This window comes from Mangifera indica, chromosome 18 (assembly GCF_011075055.1).
Source record: "Mangifera indica cultivar Alphonso chromosome 18, CATAS_Mindica_2.1, whole genome shotgun sequence".
Taxonomy (NCBI): Eukaryota; Viridiplantae; Streptophyta; class Magnoliopsida; order Sapindales; family Anacardiaceae; genus Mangifera; species Mangifera indica.
Genome location: NC_058154.1, coordinates 8,465,576 through 8,488,337, shown reverse-complemented (window position 1 = coordinate 8,488,337; position 22,762 = coordinate 8,465,576). Strand labels below are relative to the sequence as shown.

General features: G+C 33.8%; 1 protein-coding gene and 1 pseudogene across 4 annotated transcripts; both read left to right on the top strand.

The window, feature by feature from the left end:
- The first annotated feature begins 1,611 nt into the window (after positions 1-1,611).
- LOC123202453 lies at positions 1,612-7,674 on the top strand (annotated as a pseudogene).
- A 10,129-nt stretch (positions 7,675-17,803) lies between these two features.
- LOC123202368 lies at positions 17,804-22,619 on the top strand. 4 transcript variants are annotated; one of them, XR_006498948.1, is made up of 7 exons: positions 17,804-18,054; positions 18,409-18,483; positions 18,611-18,644; positions 19,439-21,197; positions 21,632-21,725; positions 22,055-22,226; positions 22,316-22,619. XR_006498948.1 is itself a non-coding variant. In XM_044618273.1 (6 exons), exons 1-6 carry the CDS (start codon positions 17,966-17,968, stop codon positions 22,092-22,094), a joined length of 2,094 nt encoding a protein of 697 aa, XP_044474208.1. In that variant the 5' UTR covers positions 17,804-17,965; the 3' UTR covers positions 22,095-22,619. The 4 variants fall into 4 exon arrangements, 1 of the variants encoding a protein (XP_044474208.1); XR_006498946.1 differs by having other exon boundaries at positions 21,629-21,725; XR_006498947.1 differs by having other exon boundaries at positions 21,629-21,725; positions 22,307-22,619.
- The last annotated feature ends 143 nt before the right edge of the window (positions 22,620-22,762 follow it).

The following is a 22,762-nucleotide window of genomic DNA, read 5'->3' as shown; positions in this document are numbered from 1 at the left end:
GCACACAACACGCGCCCATGTGTAAATATATATATATATATATATATATATATATATATATATATATATATATATATATATATATATATATATATATATGTATATGGAAAGAGACAATCTTTCACCCAAGTTTTAGTCAATCTTAAAAATATACTCACGATAAATAAAAAATCAAAACACCCACCTATAGGTTAACTATAGTTAAAATTTTTAGTTAAAAATAAAGGTAAAATCGTTATTTTACCCATAAACTTAAAACTTTAAAAGTTTATATCATTTCCTCTTTTAGTTTAGAAAACTAACAATTTCCCTTCATAATTAAACTTTGAAAAATTTAATTTTCTCTCCTTTTTAGGTTTCATCTTCGGTGGCCTAGAAAATTTGATCGGAGATCGAGAAGATGTGACGGTCTTCTCTGACAAAGGACGACCACAATGAAGAGTCATCCAAATCTGAAAGTAGCGACAAAGGATGACGTTTTATCATATCTTCCAAACAACGAAGGACGATACTTCATTATCATGGGTGGTCATCCTTCGTCTTCCTTCATGGTTAGATCCGAAAGATGGGTAAAAAGCATCGATTGTTAGTCGGAATGGTGGTAGCCGGAGAAGAAAAATAAACCCTAGGGGTGAAACTAAACTTTTCAAGCTTTAAGAATGGGGTAAAATATTAGTTTTTAAAACCTATGGGGGAAATGATATAAATTTTAAGGTTTTAGTGTTTAGGGGGATGTCAAATAACGATTTTGTCCCTATCTCTAACTAAAAATTTTATGACAGGTAACTCATGGATGGGTATTTGAGTTTTTTATCTACCATCAGTATGATTTTGAGATTAGACGAAAATATAGGTGAGAAATAGTCCTTTATATATATATATATATATATATATATATATATATATATATATATATATACTAATTAGTAAATATAGAAGCAGAAAAAAAAAGGTATATGAATTATATGAGTATAATATGATGAATAATAAAAAATAATTTGTAAAAAAAATGTCCTTAAAATTTTTATATGGGAAAAGTACATAACGTAAATATATGAGTTTAATACAATACATCGTTAATAATACGTTTCTAAAAATACGGTAATATCATAATAATTTTAGTACTTTTCACGAATCTCCTATTGAAAATCAATATAACAATTCAAATGTAAAATATTTAATTAATATTAAACTTAATATAATATAATACATAATTAAAATTCTTTGTACAACAAATAACATACTAGTCAGTTGGAAAAAATAAACAAATTAATTAGTTTGTATTTTATACTTCAAATTAGAGTGAATATTTGTATATACTACATAAGAGAAAAATATAAAAATACGATAAACATAAAATATGATATATAATTCCCGTTTAACATGGGAAGGGTGTAAAAACACCCTTTTAATAAGTTTTTGGTTCAAAACTTTTTTTGAATATATTTAATATATGAATAATATAAAAATATAAATAATATGGGTATTTACTTATTATCACACAAGGAGGACCTCAAAACCCGACAAATAGAAAAAGAAGCGAGACTCCAAATCCGGAAAATTCCGGGTCAAGTCTTGAAAGGTAAAGTTATTAACGTTGCCATTTCTCCTCTCTCTCTTCTCCTTCACTTTTATCCACACCTTTATAACTTCACATTGACACTCTGCACTCACTTAGCTCAGTCACTACATCCCCTTTATTTGTAGGTTTTCTCATCATTCACCTACCGATCGCCTCCAAAACGACTTCCTCTTCTGCGTTTTGAGTTCGTGAAGTTCAATTTTTATGCTCTTGTGATTTGATATGCTCGTTTAATGGGCCCAGCTGCAACATTGTGTTCAGGTATAGCTTTTTTTTTTTCCCCTTGAAGGGGTTGGGAGCTGGGAAAGCGTGGGAAGATGAAGGAAAGATGAAAATGAAGGTGGAAGATGGTTAATTGAGTACATTTTGGGGAGTTTGCTCGGTTTAGTTGGGTGGTTTTGTTCTTGATTTCGGTGATGGTTGCTGAGAAAATGTCAGTTTTAGAGCTTTTTTTTTTAAGAAGATTTAGCTGGTTGAGGTTGCTTGTTTGGTATCTCCTATGCAGGTGTTTTTTTTCGTTTTTGTTCTATTAACTTTATATTCTTTGAAGTTAATATCCGGAGCTGAGAGATTAAAGAACGTGGTAAAGTGAAGGGAAATTGAAGCTTTTAGTGTTATAAGATAATTTTCGGGAAAGTTTTGTTTTATTAAGGGCAGTTTGGTTAGTTAATTTGCTTGAGTTGATTTTTTTTTTAATCCAAGAAATGATTTTTGCTTCTTTTGTTTCTGATAAATCGTTAGAAAATGAAGGAAATTTGAAGCTTTTACTTGGTTGTTGCCTTGGCTGAGTTGAGGGTTTCGTTTTTTATTTCCTTGAAGAAATGATTTTCTAGTGTGGTTAGGAGAAAATGTGGAATGAAGAGGGAATGCAAGTCTTATTAAATTTATTTATTGTTTTTGAGGGAGGGGTTGATCAATTGGGCTGATTTGTTTAGTGGCTGAGAAATTTGTGGCAGAGGTGAGAAAAATTGGAATTTGTTATGGATTGTTTTTGACATAGATGACTTGATTTTCTCTCTCACTCCCATGCAAAGCTCTGGTTATATGTTTGGTAGCTGAGAAAATGTGGAAAATCAGGGGAAAAATTGAAATTTCTATGTGAAGATTTTCATTGTCATTTTATATTTTTTGGGGAACCTTTATTTAATTGTGTTCGGTGTGATTGTTCGGGTTTTTTATCTTCACAAAAGTGATTAGACTTGGGCTCAATTGACTGCAAATCTGAAGACATAAAGCTATATAGTTTTACAATGCTGGGATGTAGCAGTAATTTCATTTTTTCTTTTGATATAATTCTTTTGTTTACTTGAAGTATAATTTTACTCAGCCTTATAATTATTTTTTCCCTTGTCGCTCTGGTCATAATGCTTGAATATGGTACAGGTATTGCGGTGAGCATCTCTTATTCTGCCAATCAACAGCCATATTGTTTTCTTTCATAAAATTCAATGGTGCCTGCAGGCTAGGGGAGCTATGGACTGTTTTCAGACTGTGAGGCATCTTAAAGGTGAGCTATTGGAATTTATTTGTTGTGGCGTGGCCTATTTTGACAAAAACATCAATTGGACAGGGAAAGACGTCTTTTAAGTTCTTGTGTCTTCCCAACCATTAGAATGATTTATTATAACACTATCTTCTAATTGGTTGTATGAAGCTGCTTGATATTTGTTGTGTTTATGTATCTTGTTCATGATGTTTTTCTTTCATGATCTGGAGATTTAATCACTATCAGTTATTTTATCATGTAATGTTTTCTCTGATTTTAAAAGAAATGAAGTTTGCGTTTTAGTTTGTTGCTCAACCCATCACACACAAAAGTTTTCTTTTGCTCTTATTTTGCTGTGCTGTTTCTCCTTTACTGTTGTTGGTTCATTTTCTTCTATAGATATGACTGACTACAAATCTAAATGCTGATTTCGTACTTGTGTTTGATTGTAGGATCCCTTTGTCAGGTGTTTTTATTATTCATCACCTGGTTGTTTAGTTTCCAAGATGTAGCGGCATTGTATACCGATACAGTGCTTATGCCTCGTCATGATTCTTCCACATCTGAGTTTGCTAATGCTCCTAGCAGTGGACTGTTTGAACCTATAGAAATATCACCAGCTGTATTTCCACATTATCCTCATACTGGTGAAACTGTGCCACCAATGTATCCGACTTTCCCGACTACATATGAACCAAATTTAACTGGGAGATGCCCTGTAAATTTCTCTGCAATGTCAATTATCATGGACAAAACAGCAACTGATTGTTCCCAACCTTTAGCTGCACTTGTAGGAAATGTAATATGTTGTCCGCAGTTTGGTGCTTTACTTCACATATTCCAGGGTTTCTACAGCATGAAATCTGAAAATTTGGTCTTGGAAAATGCGGTTGCTAATGATTGTTTTTCAGATATCATTAGTATATTAGCTAGTAAAGGGGCCAACAGCACAATTCATGCACTGTGCTCTGTAACATCATTGAATCTCACAGGTGGTTCTTGTCCTGTTAAGGATGTTATTAGTTTTGAGAGGGCAGTAAACACAAGCAAGCTATTGGAGGCTTGCAGCACTGTTGATCCTCTTAAAGAGTGTTGCGGACCAGTTTGTCAACCTGCCATTACGGAGGCTGCTCTGCAGATTTCAGGATCATCATTGGCAATTAATGAAAATAAAAATCTAGTTGGAGGATCAAATCATTTAATGCACTAAATGACTGTAAAGGGGTTGTATACTCGTATCTTTCAAGTAAATTATCAGCAGATGCTGCCAATACTGCATTACGAATATTATCTGCCTGCAAAGTTAACAAAGGTACAGTGTTTAATCATCTTACATGCATGTTACTAGATGTAGTACTTGCAGAAAAATTTTGAAATTCCTTGTGCTTCTACTTTATTCTTTTTAATTAAGTTGCTCTATATATTGGATAATCATATAGCGTTTATCATAATGTTGATTAGAGCTTTAGGGAATATATACTTTGCTTTACATTTTCAGATATGTAATAAGCTTTTTTATTCCTTTCCTATCATAACATGACACATTGCATTCTGGTGTTTGGTGCTTTCTGTTATTTGCTTATGGTGACAAAACTATTCTGCTGCAGTTTGCCCATTGGAGTTTAGGCAGCCTTCAGAAGTAATCAAAGCATGCCATAATGCAGCCGCTCCTAGTCCTACATGCTGTAGCTCGTTAAATACCTATATTGAAGGAATACAGAAGCAAATGCTAATTACAAATAAACAAGCTATAATCTGTGCTGCATTTTTTGGTTCTATGTTACAGAAAGGAGGGGTTATGACAAATGTCTATGAGCTCTGTGACGTTGACTTGAAAGACTTTAGTATTCAAGGTACATAAATTCCTGTGATGATGGTCTTGTAATCTTTCCCTTTTTATTTTTGAATTCATCTGATGTGTTTTTTTTCTCTGTTTTGTCATTTGTGATGTGGATTCTCAATCAGCATATGGACAACAAGGTTTGCTTCAATATTTTCTCCTATTGTCCTCCCCCTCTTATATTATATGTTGTAATTTTGTATGTTACTTTTTCAGTTGGTGGTATGCATTTTTTCTGTAAATTTAGTCAGCATAATCATAATCATTAGTTTATTCATATGTTCTAAAAGACAATGGATGTGGTGTTGGGGGAAGATTATTTTGCCTTGTTAAAAAGATTAATTACCTCAGTTGTTTTTTAAAGGACCAAAAGAAAAAAGAACAGAAATATTGGACACCTCATTTATCTACTGGGAAAATTATAAATATTTTTTGCTGGATGTTCAAAAAAGCTTCATTAACAAAGTTCTAGCAGAATGCCATTTGATTATTTAAAGTGGGGTTACCGTAATTCCATACCTAATACTGGCTTTCAAAATCCCAAAAGTGGATGCATTTTGCCTTGTAATATTAATCATCATAAGCACAGAAGACCCTTGTAATAAGAGCAGTCATACAGATGGATAGATATAAATATAGGCAAGGCGTCTTGTGTGTAATTGCTTAAGTTTAAAAGTGTGCTCTGTAAGGTGAGGATCAGTATTGTTTCTCTTACTTAATCATGGAGAGAAATATGATTTATTGCTTTCTGTAATTGTATAGGAAACCAATTGGTATATGTTAATTAACAGACCCTAAATTTAAGTTTAATAAGCATTCTTCTGTATTTTGTATTCTTATGTTAAGGGAATTTGGTTGACCCACATTATTACTCTTTTGATTAATCTAATGAAATTTAATTTTGCATTTGTAAGTTAATAAATTTTGATTCCTTATTTTATATAGGATGTCTACTTCGAAGCTTGCCTGCAGATGTGTCCTTTGACAATTCAACAGGCTACAGCTTCACATGCGACCTTACTGACAACATTGCAGCTCCATGGCCTTTACCATCCTCAATGTCATCCCTGTCTCTGTGTGCTCCTGGTAACTGATAGGCAAAAGATTTGTTTTCTGTCATGTTGTTCATAGTTGTCAAAGACACACGCCTTTGGCATGCTTAAGCGATGTTTTTCTCAAGGCAATGGCCACATCACCATGAGTATGCTCTAGGCAATCAGTGGTTCAAAGGAGATCACTTTTAGCACTTTTTTGACACCTTGTGAGAAGCTATAGGCACCAAAAAAGCTCTCTTTATTATCACTTAGGTTATCCACAACTAGATTATAGGGTTATCAACAAATCCTAGACAGTTTTTGGCACAGTTTCAAGTTTTTAGGCAGGTTTTGGGCAATTTTCAGTCTCATATGAGAGTTACTAACAATTCTTAAGGCTCCAGTGAGGTTCAAAGTTGTTAAAGAGATCACTAATAAGTTCTAAAGTCGTCGAGAGGTCAACAATGAGTTATAAGATTGCTAAGAGGTTGTCAGCGAGTTCTAGGGTTGTTGGAGAGATCTAAGGTCGTCGGATAGATTCACTGATCTATTATAGATGGTCGTTAGAGAAATCTAGGCATGATAACTAATTGTTGTCAGATCTGAGACTATTGATGCAGTTGTTAATCAATTTTTTATTATTGATGTAGTAACAAATAATTTAAATTTAATGGAAATAAAATAAAAAATAATGGAATTTTTTAATTGCCTTTGATAAAAAAGTGACACCTTTACTTTGCCTTTTTCGCTTAAGCAAGAGGACCTCTCATTGCCTTTTGGCGCTTTTCGTCTTTGACAACTATGATGCAGTTAAAGATGAGATTTAGTAGAAAGTGCACTTGCAAGTTGTTCTTACATTGAAAACTTAATTTCTACTTCTAATTTGGCAGAGATGTCATTGCCTGCACTGCCAACATCGGAGACTTTGAAAAATCATGGTTTGTACTATGCAATTCCTGGCCTTTCTATCTGCTCTTACCATATTTGTTTTATACACATCATAAATTAGTTATTAAGTTTGCAAGAAAGAATAGATGATAAATTAACAAACTTGGACAAGTGAAAGCTGGCATGTTCAACAGTATTTATAATGAAATGGTATTTTAGCAATCAATGAAAATATGCTGAGCAATTGTATATCCTGAAGGACAGAATATGCCTTTTGACATTTTACTTTTGAGGTGGATTTATGTTCATGCAATGCATTATGGAGGGTTATAAGTTAGCACATTTACTTTCACGCAGAATGATATATTTGAAATTTGATTATTGGCTTGTTGAGACTTGTCTGCCAAATTTTGTTATTTGTTATTGGTGCTCTTTAGTTACAAATAAAATGTAACTCTCACAAATGGTAAATATAGATTTCTCAGGGCCAATTATTCTGGCAAGTTTGATTTCCCATCCCAGTAGTTTGAATTTGTCTTTGTTCTCTGCTTCAGCGATATCTTAACTTTTTGATGTCATTATATATGGCAGGTTGTAGCGGTCGTCTTTTGGAAGCCCGTGTTCCCATTTTTTCATTCTTTGTTTTTAGTGCATTGTTGTACTGAGAGATAGTAGAGGGTTGAGCCGAGTGGAGCTGGTTTGGAATAGGGGTTTTTTGGTAATCAGACAGTGTGGGGGATTTTACATGTATATTTCTGAGTAATCCTTTTTGTATAGCATATGTTTTCACTTTTTTCTTAATGTTTGCACTCTCTTTCCCTCTTATGCACAAAATTTCTTCCACCAAACGCTTGAGCCAAATACACTCCTATGTAGCACTAGTTGTTGCCACATACTTTGTTTCGGTGCTTGATAGAAGAAACATTTGATTGCTTCTTGTTGCACCATGTGATTGCAATTGAACCAGTATTGAAGTAGTAGCTCGAAGTTAATCGACAATCATTTATATTTCTAGCCCAGTTTGCATCAATGTAGCCACTTACGAAAAAAACATTTAGTTCTCTTGTACATGACACCAAAATCTAGAGATCTTTTCTTGTACGTGAGACCAAAATCTAGAGATCCTTTGATATGGCATATGATTCCTTTGGCAACATCCAAATGGACTCGTAGAGCCTGCATAAGCTGAGAAACAACCCCAATAGAACATTTGATATCAGATCTTGTGATTGTTTAGTAGATTAGGCTGCCAACAAGCTTCTAGCAACTTTCTTGACTTCAAGCGTGGCTCCATTGGTGTAGCCATTGGTTTTTATTCCCCCGTGACACTCCAAAAGGCATTTTGCATAATATGTAAGGGTGAACAGGTCTAGATACCTTGTAGAAAAACTATGACTAAATTCTTCGACTGCCCCTCCAGTTTTAGTTTTATCTTTGTATCCCTTTTAAGAAACTACTCAGAGTCTCCGTGTTCGCTAGACACACAGGGATTGGCCATTGGCGTCTGGCTATTAGTGCAACCATTGAGTAGTATTCTGGTGTGATTATGTGTGGAAGGCCTCTGGAATTCGTTGCTTAGAAAGAAGAGGAGTTACAAACCAAACTTGGCTGGGTGTCGAAAGAACCCATTAATAAATCGTCCGTGGGCATTTCCATAGATACAATCTCTTCTTTGCTTGCTTCTGGCATCAGACACTTCCACTAATAATCATCCATATCGGAATGCAAACTTGAAGCTGGCATATGTGATAGCAAACGATGACACTCAGAAACTTGAAGCTGGCATGTGATAGCAAGCTGGCAAATATGATATCAGAATGCTCAACCTCATTGATGTTGGATTCATTTTGAACTCGAACAAGCTTAATTTAAATCCAATCCTATTCATGAGCGAATGTTTATATGGAGTGTAATGACTAATGAATAAAAGCAAGAATGTGTAAAATCTTATTTTAACAAATCCTTTAATATAGGAATTTGATAACCCTTAGTGAATCATGATTGACCATTTTAGTAGAAGTTTCCTAATTTAACATAAGAAATAAGAAGAAAGCAAATTCTAAGCCTCATAAGGATTTACAATTTAATTATAATAATGTCACTAACAAACTTTAAATTTCTTTCATTTTTAAAAGGTCAAATTACAAGTTTATACCTTCAATGATAACAATAATAATGTAAAAGTCACATGAGTTAGATAATGAACAATTTGGACAAAATTTAAAAAATGCAAAGTATTAAGGTGTTGCACAATGCATGCTCATGTATCATTCAAATTAAAGTTGTGCATACAAAGATATGAGACCATACATGAATGACATATTTAAGGTCGATCATGAGCAAGCTCTTCCAATGCACAAACATCTGTTCACGCCTCAATTGAAGTTATCACGGGTTTTGGTTAACAAATGATGCATGCCCGTGTAAACGATACATGCTTGCCCATGCATAGACATATGAAGGAGTCACAAGCAAGGCATCTCGTACAAGGCATCACATGTATCTACATAACTAGGTCAACTCCTATCAAAGTCAATATTTTATGCATGCCTATGCATTCGAAAGATTCCTTGTGAAAGAGTCACGACCAGGACAAGTCATGCATTAGGGTTTAAGTCAAGGCAAAGTCAACAATTAAATGCACATCTGTACACAAGCCAAATTTCAAGCATACATACCCATGTGCACCTAAGTCATTTATGATGTACAAACTGGTGTCTTCTAGATTTGATGAATCCTTTGTGTCGTTCGATCACCTTTCCTTCCAAGTGAAGTCTTATCACCTCAACCCAGTATTGTGGAGTCATCCCATCTACCTTAAGGAAGTAAGAGACCAGTAACAACCAACTATCAAGATCTTTTCCACTGAATTTCAAGAATTCTAACTTTGTGAATTCACCCCAATGTACCTTTTGACTCGATCCTATAAGTACTCCTTTTTCCATCAAATCAACTAACTTCTATTTCATAACTTTCACATTACTGCATGTTGAGTCCTTCGATCAAGCTCTTAATTTTGTCAATGGATTCTTGTTGCAAATGTCACTAGTGTAGCTTTGCCTCCTGTACCATCTAAGCCATTTCTCGCCTGAGTTCTCAAGCTCGGGTACCTTTAACCATGATCAAGAACATCAGCTCTAATACCACTTGATGCATCTTGATATTAGATTCAATGGAACTATTAAGAATTGAAACATAACACAAAAAAGAAGTGAAGACAATGAGGAACAAAAACTTTCAATTTGTTTTTTGAAATTTCATTTGCATGGAATCTTGTACTAATTTGAATAATTGTCACACTCGTTAGTAAAGTTGAATTCTAGCAAAGCTTGTTCAAACTCAAAAACAAGTTCAACTCATTGTTTGTCTATTTATTGGCTAAATGTCACCATTGACCATTCCTTGACCCAAAACACCATGTTGATCTGTTTGAGAGCCATTGCCAACAATGTTGTTTAAGTTTGGACTATTCAAATTCCGAACATTATATCAATTTATTTGTATCTAAAAGATCCTTACTTATAGAAGCCACACTGATTATCATTCTGATGATGATCATGATCACAGACCTCATTAGTATTTCACTCTCTTTCTATTCCTTATTGTCTTGGATTTTCTTCTCGTGGTCGTGAAAGATCAACGAGCATGATTGTGATAGCATAACCCCAAATTATCTTCGTTTAAATTTAAAAAAAAAATGATAAAAGTAATAAAATAATTTTATGAAAAAAATATTGTTTATCAAATTAAAATATGCATTACTCGTATTCGTTTTTTTAACAAATACATATATACACCTGCAAGTGACTTATCCATTTGTCAATTATAACTAAGGTTAAATTCGAATTGAAATTATTTGAGTTCAAAATTGAATCTGATTTGAATGAGTCTAAAATGAGTCTAATAAAAACAAGCTCAAACTTTGAATATCAATATAAATGAGTCCAAGCCCAAACCCAAGCGGTTTGCGACCTGGTTGAGCTTGCATAAGTGTCATTAAATATTTAAAATGAACAATGTCATTTCACTTTGAAATTTAAATTAGGGTGAAAGACTTTTTTCCCTTTGCCTCTTCATACACGCATGTAGACTCTTCGTCTTTCCTCTCTAGTCTTCTAGCCTTCTCTTCTTCTTTCAGCTTTCATAATCTTATCAATCTTCATCTCCGCGCATCCATTCCATGTTCCAGATTTAGGTAATTGATGATAACGTTCGATAGTTCCACATGCTCCAGTCACATAGCATTTTCGTGTTCAGTGTTTAAGTACCTTTGTTTGTCTAACATTCATGTTTGAGGATGACGAGTTCAGTGATGATGAAACAAGGGCATATCATGTTTGTTGTTTGTTATTTATTTATTTGAATTTGTTAATTATGATGCAAGCCGGAGTGAAATTGTAAATAGAGAAAAGATTGAATCACACAGAGAAAGAGAAAACAAGATCAAAATCCACAAGAGAACGAAGAATACATTCCACACACGTGTTGTAACTGAATTGTTCAAAGCGTATATTACATCTCCCACCTTAACTAGTCGCCAACATAAATTATTTGTAAAAATGGAACGACACTATTTAGACAATACAAAAGATATAAAGTAACAATTCAAATGACACCACATCATTGTACAAAACTAATGCCTAACAACATCGTTTGGAACCAACCAACTCTGCTTCTTCTCTTTTCCACATTACTTGACTCTAACAAGTTCCCTCTTCCTAGCTTCATTGTCCTCAAAGAGGAAGCTTGGAAATTTGTGATGAATATCATCAGTAAACTCCTAAGTAGTAGTCTCTTTGGATTCTTTTTGCCACTGAATTAGCAACTTGGCAGTAACCACGTTACCATAATGAATTAGCTTTCTCTCAAGGACGGTTTGAGGGACACAAAAATGCTACTAAAATTTAGGTGGAAAAGTAGGAGACGTAACCACTAGTGCATAAGTAGGGCAAAACAAAGACACGTGGAAAACATTATGGATCAAAGCATCAGAAGAAAGTTGCCCCTAATAAGTTACCTTAGGGTGAAGTTTCTTATTACCATGATGCATGGAAACTTGTTAGTAAGGTTAAAGCTTAACATAAACCGTATCACCCACTTGATACTACCAATCAATTTGTTTTGAATCAACCATAGTTTTCATTCGATGTAAAGCCTTACGCAAGTTGTGTTGAAAAACCCGAATGGCACCCTCCCTTAAACATAACATGGTGTCTACCTCAACCATCAATTAATCCTTAGGGAAGTACAAAATATGAATAGGAGCTAGATATCCATACAATGCCTCAAAGGGACTCATAATGATACTAGAGTGATGGCTAGTGTTATACCATAATTCGATAAGTGAAAAAAAATGGAACCATGTCTGAGGGAGATCACCAGCCATACACCAAAATAACTCTTCAAATACCAATTGACAACTTTAATTTGGTTATCTGTTTAAGGATTACAGGTCATAGAGTATTGAAGACTAATTTCTTTGAGCCAAAAGAGTTTCTGCCAAAACTTACTAAGGAATATAGCTCTTTCGTCACTAGTGATTGTGCAAGGATTGTCATGGAACTTGTAAACATTGTCAAGGAAGAGCTAAGCTATTATCTGAATAGAGAAATAGTGAACGAGACTTATAAAATAAGCACACTTGGTGAGTATATCCATCACAACTAAGATTGCATTTCGGCCTTAAGACCAAGGTAACCCTTTCAACAAAGTCCATGATAAGATTAACAAAAATGCCCTCAAGGATTAAAAGAGGCTACAACAAGCCTGAGGAAGCAACATTCCCAGGTTTGCATTGTTAGCAAGTGGGATGACTCTTAATGTAATTCTGCATAATTTGAAACAAACTTCTTTATTGTGGTAGCAATGCCAGAATGGCCTCCAACTGCTAAATCATGGAATAACAGTAGTTGTTGTTACAAATCAGGAATATTGACTATTACAAGTTTTCCCTGGTAACACAGTTGCCCATTCTTTTATTCATATTTGCTAAAAGCAATGGAATCAACTAACTTAGTTGCAATAATAGCTTGCAAGTGTGAATCCTATTGCCAACCGTCCTGAATTTGTGCCATCAAATCATTAGATAAAACTACTGAAGTCAAACTATTACATCTAGAAAAAGCATTCATAACAACATTTTCTTTTCTTTTCTTATATCGATTTTCATAATCAAATTGCATCAGCTTAGCCACTTAAGCTTGTTGTGAATGAGTGGTAAGTTTCTACTCAAAAAGGTATTTAAAGCTTCGATGGTCTATGTGGATGATGAAATGCTGATAGTGTAGATAGTGTTCCCATTTACAGATGGAAAAAAGAATGGTCCACATTTCTTTCTCATAGACCAATAATAATTGGTTCCTTAGTGACAGAGGCTTGCTAATGTAGGCAATAAGATGCCCTTCCTAAATAAGTATAGCTCCAATTCCATCACTAGTCATTCATTTCAATAGGAATTCTTTAGTCAAAACAAAAGTTATAGTAAAACAATTTTTTAGTTTATCGATGGAGTGTTAATTTGTTACATTCCATAATAACCCATCCTTCTTCAAAAGGTCAATAAGAGGCTTGAAAATCACTCTATAACTCTTGATGAAGCACCGATAATAGCTTGTCAGCCTAAGGAAGCCCTTCAATTGCTTCAAATTCTTCGACATAGCCTTTTAAATCCCTAATGTATTGATAATGTATCTTAAATATTTTACTTGAGAAGTTCCAAAAGTGCATTTACTATGCTTGTCATATAGTTGGTTCATCTCCAATAGTTGTAGAACGTTCTCCAAGTGTAACAAGTGTTTTTCCTTGCTTTAAACTGTACATCAAGATGTCATCAAAAAACACAAAGACAAATTTATAAAGGTGGGGCCTAAAAATACAATTCATGATGTTCTAGAAGGTTGAAAGTTCATTGGTAAGGCCAAAAAGCATTACCAAGAACTCATAATAACCTTCATGTGTCTTAAAGGTTTTCTTGGAATAGAGGAACAGTGCATCTGAATTTGTCAATACCTGAGCCTAGATCAATTTTTGAAAAAAATCACAGCTCTCCCAAGTTCATTAAGCAACTCCTCAATCAAAGAAATTAGATATTTATCCTTGATAGTGGCTTGATTTAAAGCTCTATAAATGATACACATTTTCCATGTTTCATCATTCTTCTTCACCAAACCCACTAGACTAGCATAAGGGTTGTTATTTTCCCTGATCATACTAAAATCTAACATCACCTTCACCATCTTTTTTATAACATCCTTTTGTATTCCTTAAAGACGTCAATGGGTCGGGTCAAGGCCCTAGGCTTGCATAGTAATAGGTCTTTGGGTCAGGTTGACCCATGCATTTTTTAAGGCCTAACCCTATATATAAGGTCAGGTCAAGCCTTAAACAGGTGACCCACGAGCTTTAATTGGGTAGGCCCATTTAAACAATTTTTTATTTAATTTTAACTAAAACTTTTAAACACATTATTTTTTAATTATTAAAACTGAGGATAATATCCAAAACATTTTATTTATAATCTCTCATTTGTGATGGAGGAATATCGTGGTTACATGATCAAAAATATTATAAGTTTATAGTATAGTACAAATAAATTAATTTACATATGTATAATTACAAACATAAATAAAATATATATATTATACTATTTATTTACTTGTCCTCAACATCTAAATTTCTAAATTCATTTGACATTGGATTTATTTGATATTGAATTTATTTATAATATTTTGTAATGATAAATTAAAATAAAAATGAAATTATCAACACAAAAAATTATTATTTACAAATTCAAACAATTTCTGAAGATAAAATGAGATTGAGAGTATAGTGAAAGAATTGAGATTGAGATATTTGTAAATAAAATTGAAAATAAAAAAGATTTTGATTGGTTTATAAAAAAAAATTTAAAAAAATAATTGTCAAAAGCAGAAGCCTAGCTTTTTTTTTTTTTTTCTAAATTTGTGAATAGTATCAAGCCAAGCCAAGCCAAGCCATGGGCTTAATATTAAAGCCCGCAGCCTGACTCAAAAGTCCCATGGTTAGGCCCATGTGCTATAGTATTAGGTCAGGTCTCTATTTGACCCAGCCCAATTGCCATATTCCCTCATATCTATAGGGCTAGAGATTACTAGGGTCGTGGGATCCTTCTTTCAAGACTATTTTGTGTTATTGAAATCTCTCAAGTGGTAACCTCTTCGATTTTGTAAACACCTTACAATATTTCTCTAACATCCTTATTAACCACTTGTTAGTCATACAATTGCCTTTTTGTATTCATATCAGTGGTCCATAACAATTGAATGGAGACAAGCTGATGTTGTTTTTTCAACAATTTAGTTAGTTGATTTCCTCCTATCAAGCTTAACCTCATCTTTTTCTCCTCTTACAAATAAAATTGTTATTGTTCTACCGAAAATTTCATAATTAATTTTTTGAAGTTCCATACAATATCACCTAGGTCAGCTAACCATTGAGCCCCCAAGTTAAGATCATAATTGTCAAGGGGCAAGGTATAAACATCTACATAAAAATTTTGGCCCTGAATTTTGACTTCAAACTTCTCACACTGAACTGTGCAATAGAGATCTTTCCCATTAGCAATCATAACCCTTACTCAATCTACTGAATTCAATAAAGACCTCAACCTGTTTGCAGTTTACACTCTCAAGAAATTATAAGTGCTCTATGAGTCAATCAAGATGTACAATTGTTTCCTTCTGTGCATCCCAATCAAATACATGGTCTTTGAACCCACTAAACCCTAAAGAGTTTGTAGAGACAATTGCATCTTAGTCCATGGTTTTTCACAGGAACCTTTTGCTCTTTAGTTTCACTACAATCCTCTTCCCCTGCTCATCCTTCAACTGCAACAAATATGTTTGCTTCTTTGGGCACTTGTGACCAGAAACATATTTGTCATCACACCAAAAGCAAATTCCCTTAGTTATCTTCTCATTAAACAATTTGTTGGAAGTTGTTTTAGAACCAATAAACGTCGATAAGTGGAGTTTAGACATATTAGGTATTGGCAATAAACCAGTAGGATAAGTTGGTTTGTGTTATCTAGGATTAGTGTTATGGCTATAGTGTGAGGACTTAGACATAGATGGCATGTATGGGGTGTGAGTACTAGGCCTTAGTTGTTCCTTAATATCAGCCACGGTAAGTTCTTGGAGTTTTGCCAATGTATAGGCTTTTGATATAGTTTTAGGATGAAACATTCGTATATGCATTTGTAGCAAGTCTACCAAACTAGAAAAGAAGAAACTCAATGTCTAATCTTTCCGAATACCAGCCTTAGGATACAATTCATCAAATTCGTCTAGATATCACTACAAATAGGCCCCTTGATTAAGGTTTCATAGGTTAACCAAAAGATCATCATAAACATAATGGCCAAACCTAGCTCTCATTATTGTCGAATACTCCTCCCAAGTTAACACTATATTGTTATAAGATTTCATAAAACTTTGGTACCATTGTATAGCACAATCCTCTAAATGCAAAGGGCAATTTTAACTTTATCTTCATTCAAAGTTCCATCTACATCGAAATACTACTCTACTTTTGTAATCCAATGATCAAAATGTTTACCATTAAATCGAGGAAGGTCTAACCCCATTACCTTCTTCCATGGCGATCAAATTTCAGGCATGTTTCTTGAACTACTTTCCTCATTATGGCTTGTTAATTGTGAAAGAACTTCCATTTGTTGAATGTTTAATCTTCCAATCAATTTCTAAATTTTTGCAATTGAATCTCGTACGAACTCCTGTTGCCATTTTTCAAACTCATGAACAAACTTTTGTTGTCACTTCTTAATCCAATAGAAGTTAAGTAACCAGTTGTGTAAGATCTCGATATAACTCTTATGCACGTGCTCCATCTGCCATAACTAGGACTTGCTCTGATGCGAATAATGCAAGTTATAGTGAAATTGTAAAGAGAGAAAAGATTGAATCACAAAGAGAAAAAGAAGACAAGATCAAAATCCAAAGGAGAATGAAGATTAAATCCAAGCGCCAACATCAATTATTTGTAAAAATGGAATGATACCATTTCGATATTTTAAAAGGTACAAAGTAACAATTCAAACGAGACCTCATTACTATACAAAACTAATGCCCAACGACACCATTTAGAACTAACTAACTCTACTTCTTCTTCTTTCCACATTACTCGACTCTTCGCCAATGCATTTCAGTTCACTTTATAACAAATTGTTTGCTGGAATTTTTTGAACCCTAATTTTGGAATTAGGGTTACTAATTTGAGGGTTTTTTAACTCTTTACTTTTATGAGTTGTTGTATTGATGTGTTCTTGCCATCAAAATAGTCAGATGTTTACATTTCTTCATTGTTCAAGGAAAATAAGAGTCATTTTTATGGGTAATAGTAACTATATGAAGCTTCTTTAATAGTCATTGTGTACTATTTTAGTTGTGGCTTAATTTCTTACTCAGTCAACCATTTTCGTGGCTCACCAAGTCTAAGATCTGGCTCAAGCTTGACTATTCAATAGCTAAGTCAAATTCAAGTTTGGCTTAGCTCAAATTCAAACCTAATTATAACTATAAATAAAATTGAACATGTTAAATTAACTACTATGAAATGAAAATTTAAAGTGAATACTGATATTATATAAGATAACAATTATCACGAGGAAATTATTTCTGGAGTAATTTATTTTTACATTAAATAAATCATTATTAAAACAGCTTATAATTTTATATATTTATGATAAAAAATTATTTAAAATAATTTTGTTTTTTTAAACCATGATCTTACTTTTCTAGTATCCTAGTCTAAAAGTAAATATAATTTTTACATAAATTTCAGAATTTTTCTTTACTGAGGGGTTCTTAATAGATTGTAAAATACATTAAACTTTTTAAAAAGAAAAGTTACATTGAAGGGTGTTTATGATATCTATATCCTATATAAGGACGTGCCTGACTCGTCTTCTAAAACCCTCTCCACCCATTAAAAACAAAAGAAAACAAAACCCTTCTACCTCCGTATATTAACAAAATTTCTGACCTGAAAGCCCTAACTCTAAATCTCGCCGTCTCTCTCCGCCGTCAGATCGATCAACAAACTCCAGCGCATTCGTAATCTCATACAAATACATTCGAATGGAGTCGATGGGATTGTTCGGGACTGATTGCAAATCGATTTTGTTGGAAATTAAGCGTCAAGAGAAGCAGCTTAAACTCAAAAGACGGTCAGTCTTCACTCCCTTTTAATTTACGATTCATTTGATTCTGTACAAATTTAAGGGCGCTTTCTGCAAAAATTTAAACTTTTGATTATACAGACGCTTTGAAATATATATGTTATTTCTTTTTAAGTGGAGCCTAATTGATGTAATTAAATTTTTAATTTATGTATAATTCAAATCTTTGACAGATTGATTTTTATTATAATAAAAAATAAAAATATAAAATTTGTGGTGGTATAAAAGTTCACTGAGAGCATTAGCTTGATATGGTTTCAATTATGTCTCTGCAGCTTGAAAAATAATATGTTTTTTATCTATAATTTTTATTGTATGTTTGAACTAAATTGATATATTCAGGTGGCTGATGGGACTCGCTACGTCCAAATCTAAAAGAAATCGGTTAAAAGAGCCAAAGTTCTTAAAGAAACATAGGTAAGTGATGCAGGTATCTTTTCCGATTAAAATATTGCATGCCAATACCACAAAAGACAAAGGCATGCAAGTATTTTCTTTTCATCTGTGCCTAATTTTATTGAATGATGTCGGTTTGATCTTTCAGGTCATTGCCTGAATCTCTGCTTAGGGATGATGATGTAAGTTCTTTTATTCATTGTATTTTGATATTTAGTATTTGTGAATTTATAATTTAAATAAAAAGGAAGACTTTTAATTATTAAAAAAATAAATGCACATAGAGATATTTTTGTATTTGAAAATCTGGTTATGTTTTCTTGGAAAAACTTTTCCCTATAATGGTTGTACATACAAACAACCAACTGTGACATGCGACATGAGCAGGTGTGACATGTACTCATCTTATGATTGTTTGGGAAGAAACTTTTGTAGGGTTGTGAACTCAAGCTTGATAGGTTGAATTGAATGGAAAACCAAGCTGAACCAAGTACAGTTTCAATGCTAGATCCATGCGCCATCCATTTCGTTTTCCATTAACTGCCTGGATGCCTTTTATAGAAGCTATATTTCTATAAATTTCAAATTTATGCCTGATTGAACATGTCAGGATGTTTTGCTGGAGTCTGTTCTTAGTTCGAGCTTTGGTGTTGGCTCTTGGGACATTTTTGCTAGTCTTATCAAAGCCAATGCATGTGATGTTTCGTAATAGAAAGATACATAGCCATATATATTACCTCTTAGTTATTTTATGTTTCTACTGACAACCCAGTGCTTGAAAAAAGAACTTTTTTCCAATATGATTGGAAAGAAGATTTGCAGTAAAACTGATTATGGTTAAATTGTTTCTAAAAGGTGATACACCTGATTAGTTTACTAGTAAAATATTCCTCTTTTTAAAAGTATTTCCTTGCTTGTCTGGTTTCATTTGGCTTGGCATTTGTAGATTTCATGTTTTCTCTTATTCGTGACTCAGATATTCTGTGAGACCATAAAAAAACATGTTGAAGAATCCTTTGGAGCATCTACAGCTGAAAGAGAGCATGATGATCAAGACAATATGTTATTGTATGACATGCACAATATAGAAAGAATCCTTAACTTACACCTTGATGCTTTCACAAATATGGGGCTTTACCACATTGCCAAGATACTTACAGGAGGCTTAGTCCAGTTTGAGAAAACTAGAAGGCAAATGAAAATGGTTATTAGGGAATCACTTTCTAAGGACTCTAGAAGTAAAAATAATCATTGGAAGACAGATGTCGTAAAGCAGCTATCTCTTCTTCTAAATGACCCACAAAATTTCCAGGAGAATTCAGCTAACTTTTTAACTCCCACATTTCAATCTCATTATGCTGCCACTGTCAAGGTCTTGGCTGGACTTGAGGACTTGCCTTTCCAGGCCCTGCTTGCAATGGACAGGAAACTAAGAAGTGTGCAAAGAGGTATGCCCCAATTACAGCGCCACAGACATGGTCGGAGTCGAGGCCAGATAATTGAAAAAGTGAGGAAAAATAGCAAGAAATTGCTTTCCGAATTAGGTAAAAGGGATGAGCTACAGAAGCCATTAGCTAAAGCAATGGCTATAGCAGGTTTATCGCTAAAACTAAAACCAGGATGTCAGAATTCATCTGATGCAGGCTTTCAACGGTTTTCCCCTGAAATAAGAAGCTTACAAAATGAGATAGTGAAAGCAATTTGTTTGCTTAAAACAAAGGTCAGATTCCCAGAGTTGAAAACTTTACAGAATTTGTTGGACCCAAATGCTGATATACCCAATGGTTGTCTTAGAACAGCAATTAAGAAAATGTTAATTGAGTATCTCTTTGAGTGCAGTGATATGGATATCATTCCAAAGTCTTTATTCGACACTCTTGCTATTGTCAACCGGAGCTCTCGTAGTGCACCTTATTGGTGCTTCCCAAAAGAGGAAATTGAGCAAGAGGTAGATTGCATCTTGAGTGTGAGTGCTCACACAAAACAGGTTGTCTGGGATTTGCTTCCTGACAATGGGTTTGATCAGGATTTCGCTGATGCATATATGGAGGAATTAGAAGAAAGTGATGATGGATCAGATATTTATGATGATGGTGATTATGGTGATGGTGATGTGGATGCTGAATCAGATCATGAAGCGGAAGGCTTTGGGGAGTCAGTGCCAGTTGATACCACTATGGAGAATGGATCTTCTGCCTACCTTACACCTAAGGACCAGCTTAAAAATTCCTCAAGTGTAGGACCTGGACAAGAGTGTTTTATCAGACTGGGTTCCGATTCCCATGGTGTTATTTCACTCGCACAATCCTTGGGATCGCCTATTCATTGTAGCACCACTAATGCAGATATTAGTCAATACCAAGTAGAAAGTCGCAAAGTTTGCTCATCCATGACTGATGGGAATAGTTTCTCTTGGTTTCTTACACCGCAAGAAAGGTTTAATTGCAACTTGTTTGAGAGACATGAAGTTGAACTAAATACTAGTCAGGTTCCAGTATTCTCAAGCGATTTATTTTCTGATAACTTCTTATATGAACATATAAAAACCAGCAAACAAAGTAGACGTAGAAACCAATATGTTGCGATCCAAGAAATTTATGATGAGAGTAGTCTGGTTGCCTATAATGTTATTGGTCACATGTTGGAGAAATTTGCGAAGGAAGAAAAAGTAGATTTAGACTGGAATGACAGTTCATATCTCAGAGGCAACTTATCAACTCTAGAACATTCCCAAGGTATTTAAATCATCTTTCCATGATAATTTTTTAAATATGTATTTAATGTCTGTATAAGGGAAGTAATATCATTTTCTTTGCAGCTTCAAATGGATGTTTAGATCCTTTATATTTTTATGTCTGTTGCTGTTATATAGGCATATTATAATTATGTTCAAAGGTACATATTTCTGAAATAGTTTTGTATGAATCAAATAGAGTGGATAATCAAAAAATTAAGCCTGCATATTTTGTTTGTGTAAATTAACCATAGGACCTTACCATTTGGTGTGCAACTTTACTCAATGCTTGGTAAAATATTATGTGCACTACATTGAATTGTATTTTACTTGATGAAATAGGACTTAGTTTATCACACACTAACATGTACATATTTTCTGATTATCTTATTGTCAAAGCAAGTTGTTAATGCTGTTTCCTAACTGAATCAGCAGTTAAATCAGAAAGGCAGACTTCACCCGAAGAGGATGCAAGTAATTCTGACATAGTTCAAATAGTTGAAGAGTTGGTACCTTCTCTTCCAAAGAGGTACTTTTCTTTACATATTTAGATTGCTTAAATGTTGGATTATTATTTTGTCTCTTTTTAAGATAATGTTTAACCCTCCTCCCTTCCCAAAGGAATCACTTCCCTATCACATTTGACCATCTTATCAATGTACTTGTGACTGTCTTATCAATGTGGTTGGTTAATATGCTTTGCACTGTTAAGATATTAGTTTGAAACTCAATAAAATTTTAGGTCTTTCTAATGTGGAGTTTTACAATGTTCATGCACGGACGTTCGCATTTGGCTAGTTCATTTATGAAATTAAACATATTAACATTTACAAATGTTTGACTTTTTTATGTATGCAGTGGAATAAAAAAGTTGAAGAAGTTGATGATAGATGCATAACTGATTTCAGCGTTGTCGGCCAGAAACAAAAAAATTGTTTGGTTAACATATGGGTTTGCTGGAGAATACGAACGCTTGAATAGATAGCCAGAACCAACGAAAGAAAAACAATCTTGGAATTCACCTTCTGCGGTATGCCATCCACTGACCAAAAACTAGAACCATGGAGGCCCAATGTCAATTTCATACTTGTTAATCCCATTGCTGTCTAGTTTTTGCAGGTGTCATTCATGTAAAAGATGGCTGAAAATTGTTAAACAAGGCTTCCCAAGGAGTATCCATTATTATTGGAGCTGCATAGAGATGTGGAAGCCATCAATTGTAATGTAACTTCGACCATATTCATTATATCTTCATTATGCAATTGTTTATGTCAACAGTAAATTATTTATTGGAGACAATAGTTGCCCTTGGGAAGTTCAAAATATCTTTCTTCCCTTGGGATTACATAGAAATTATGGTTTCCGGTCAGAAATATTACAGCAATTTTATTTGTTAAAAGCAAATATCGGTTTCCACCTGTCATATATTATGTATATATTGATAATCCCCCTCAATTTTCTTCTCAAATCTGTTCTCGAGTGCAAATTTTTACACCATTGGATACAATATAAAGAGGTTTTCTTGTAGCATTGAACCAAAAATCAAATTAGATTTATCTATTAAAC

What these genes read in the sequence shown, in the direction of transcription:
- LOC123202368 (XM_044618273.1), top strand. Translation starts at nt 17,966, where the DNA reads ATGGAGTCGATGGGATTGTTCGGGACTGATTGCAAATCGATTTTGTTG. An exon ending in AAGTTCTTAAAGAAACATAG is followed by an intron (nt 18,484 to 18,610) that starts GTAAGTGATGCA and finishes TTGATCTTTCAG; the next exon opens with GTCATTGCCTGAATCTCTGC. An exon ending in AACTCTAGAACATTCCCAAG is followed by an intron (nt 21,198 to 21,628) that starts GTATTTAAATCA and finishes TAACTGAATCAG; the next exon opens with CAGTTAAATCAGAAAGGCAG.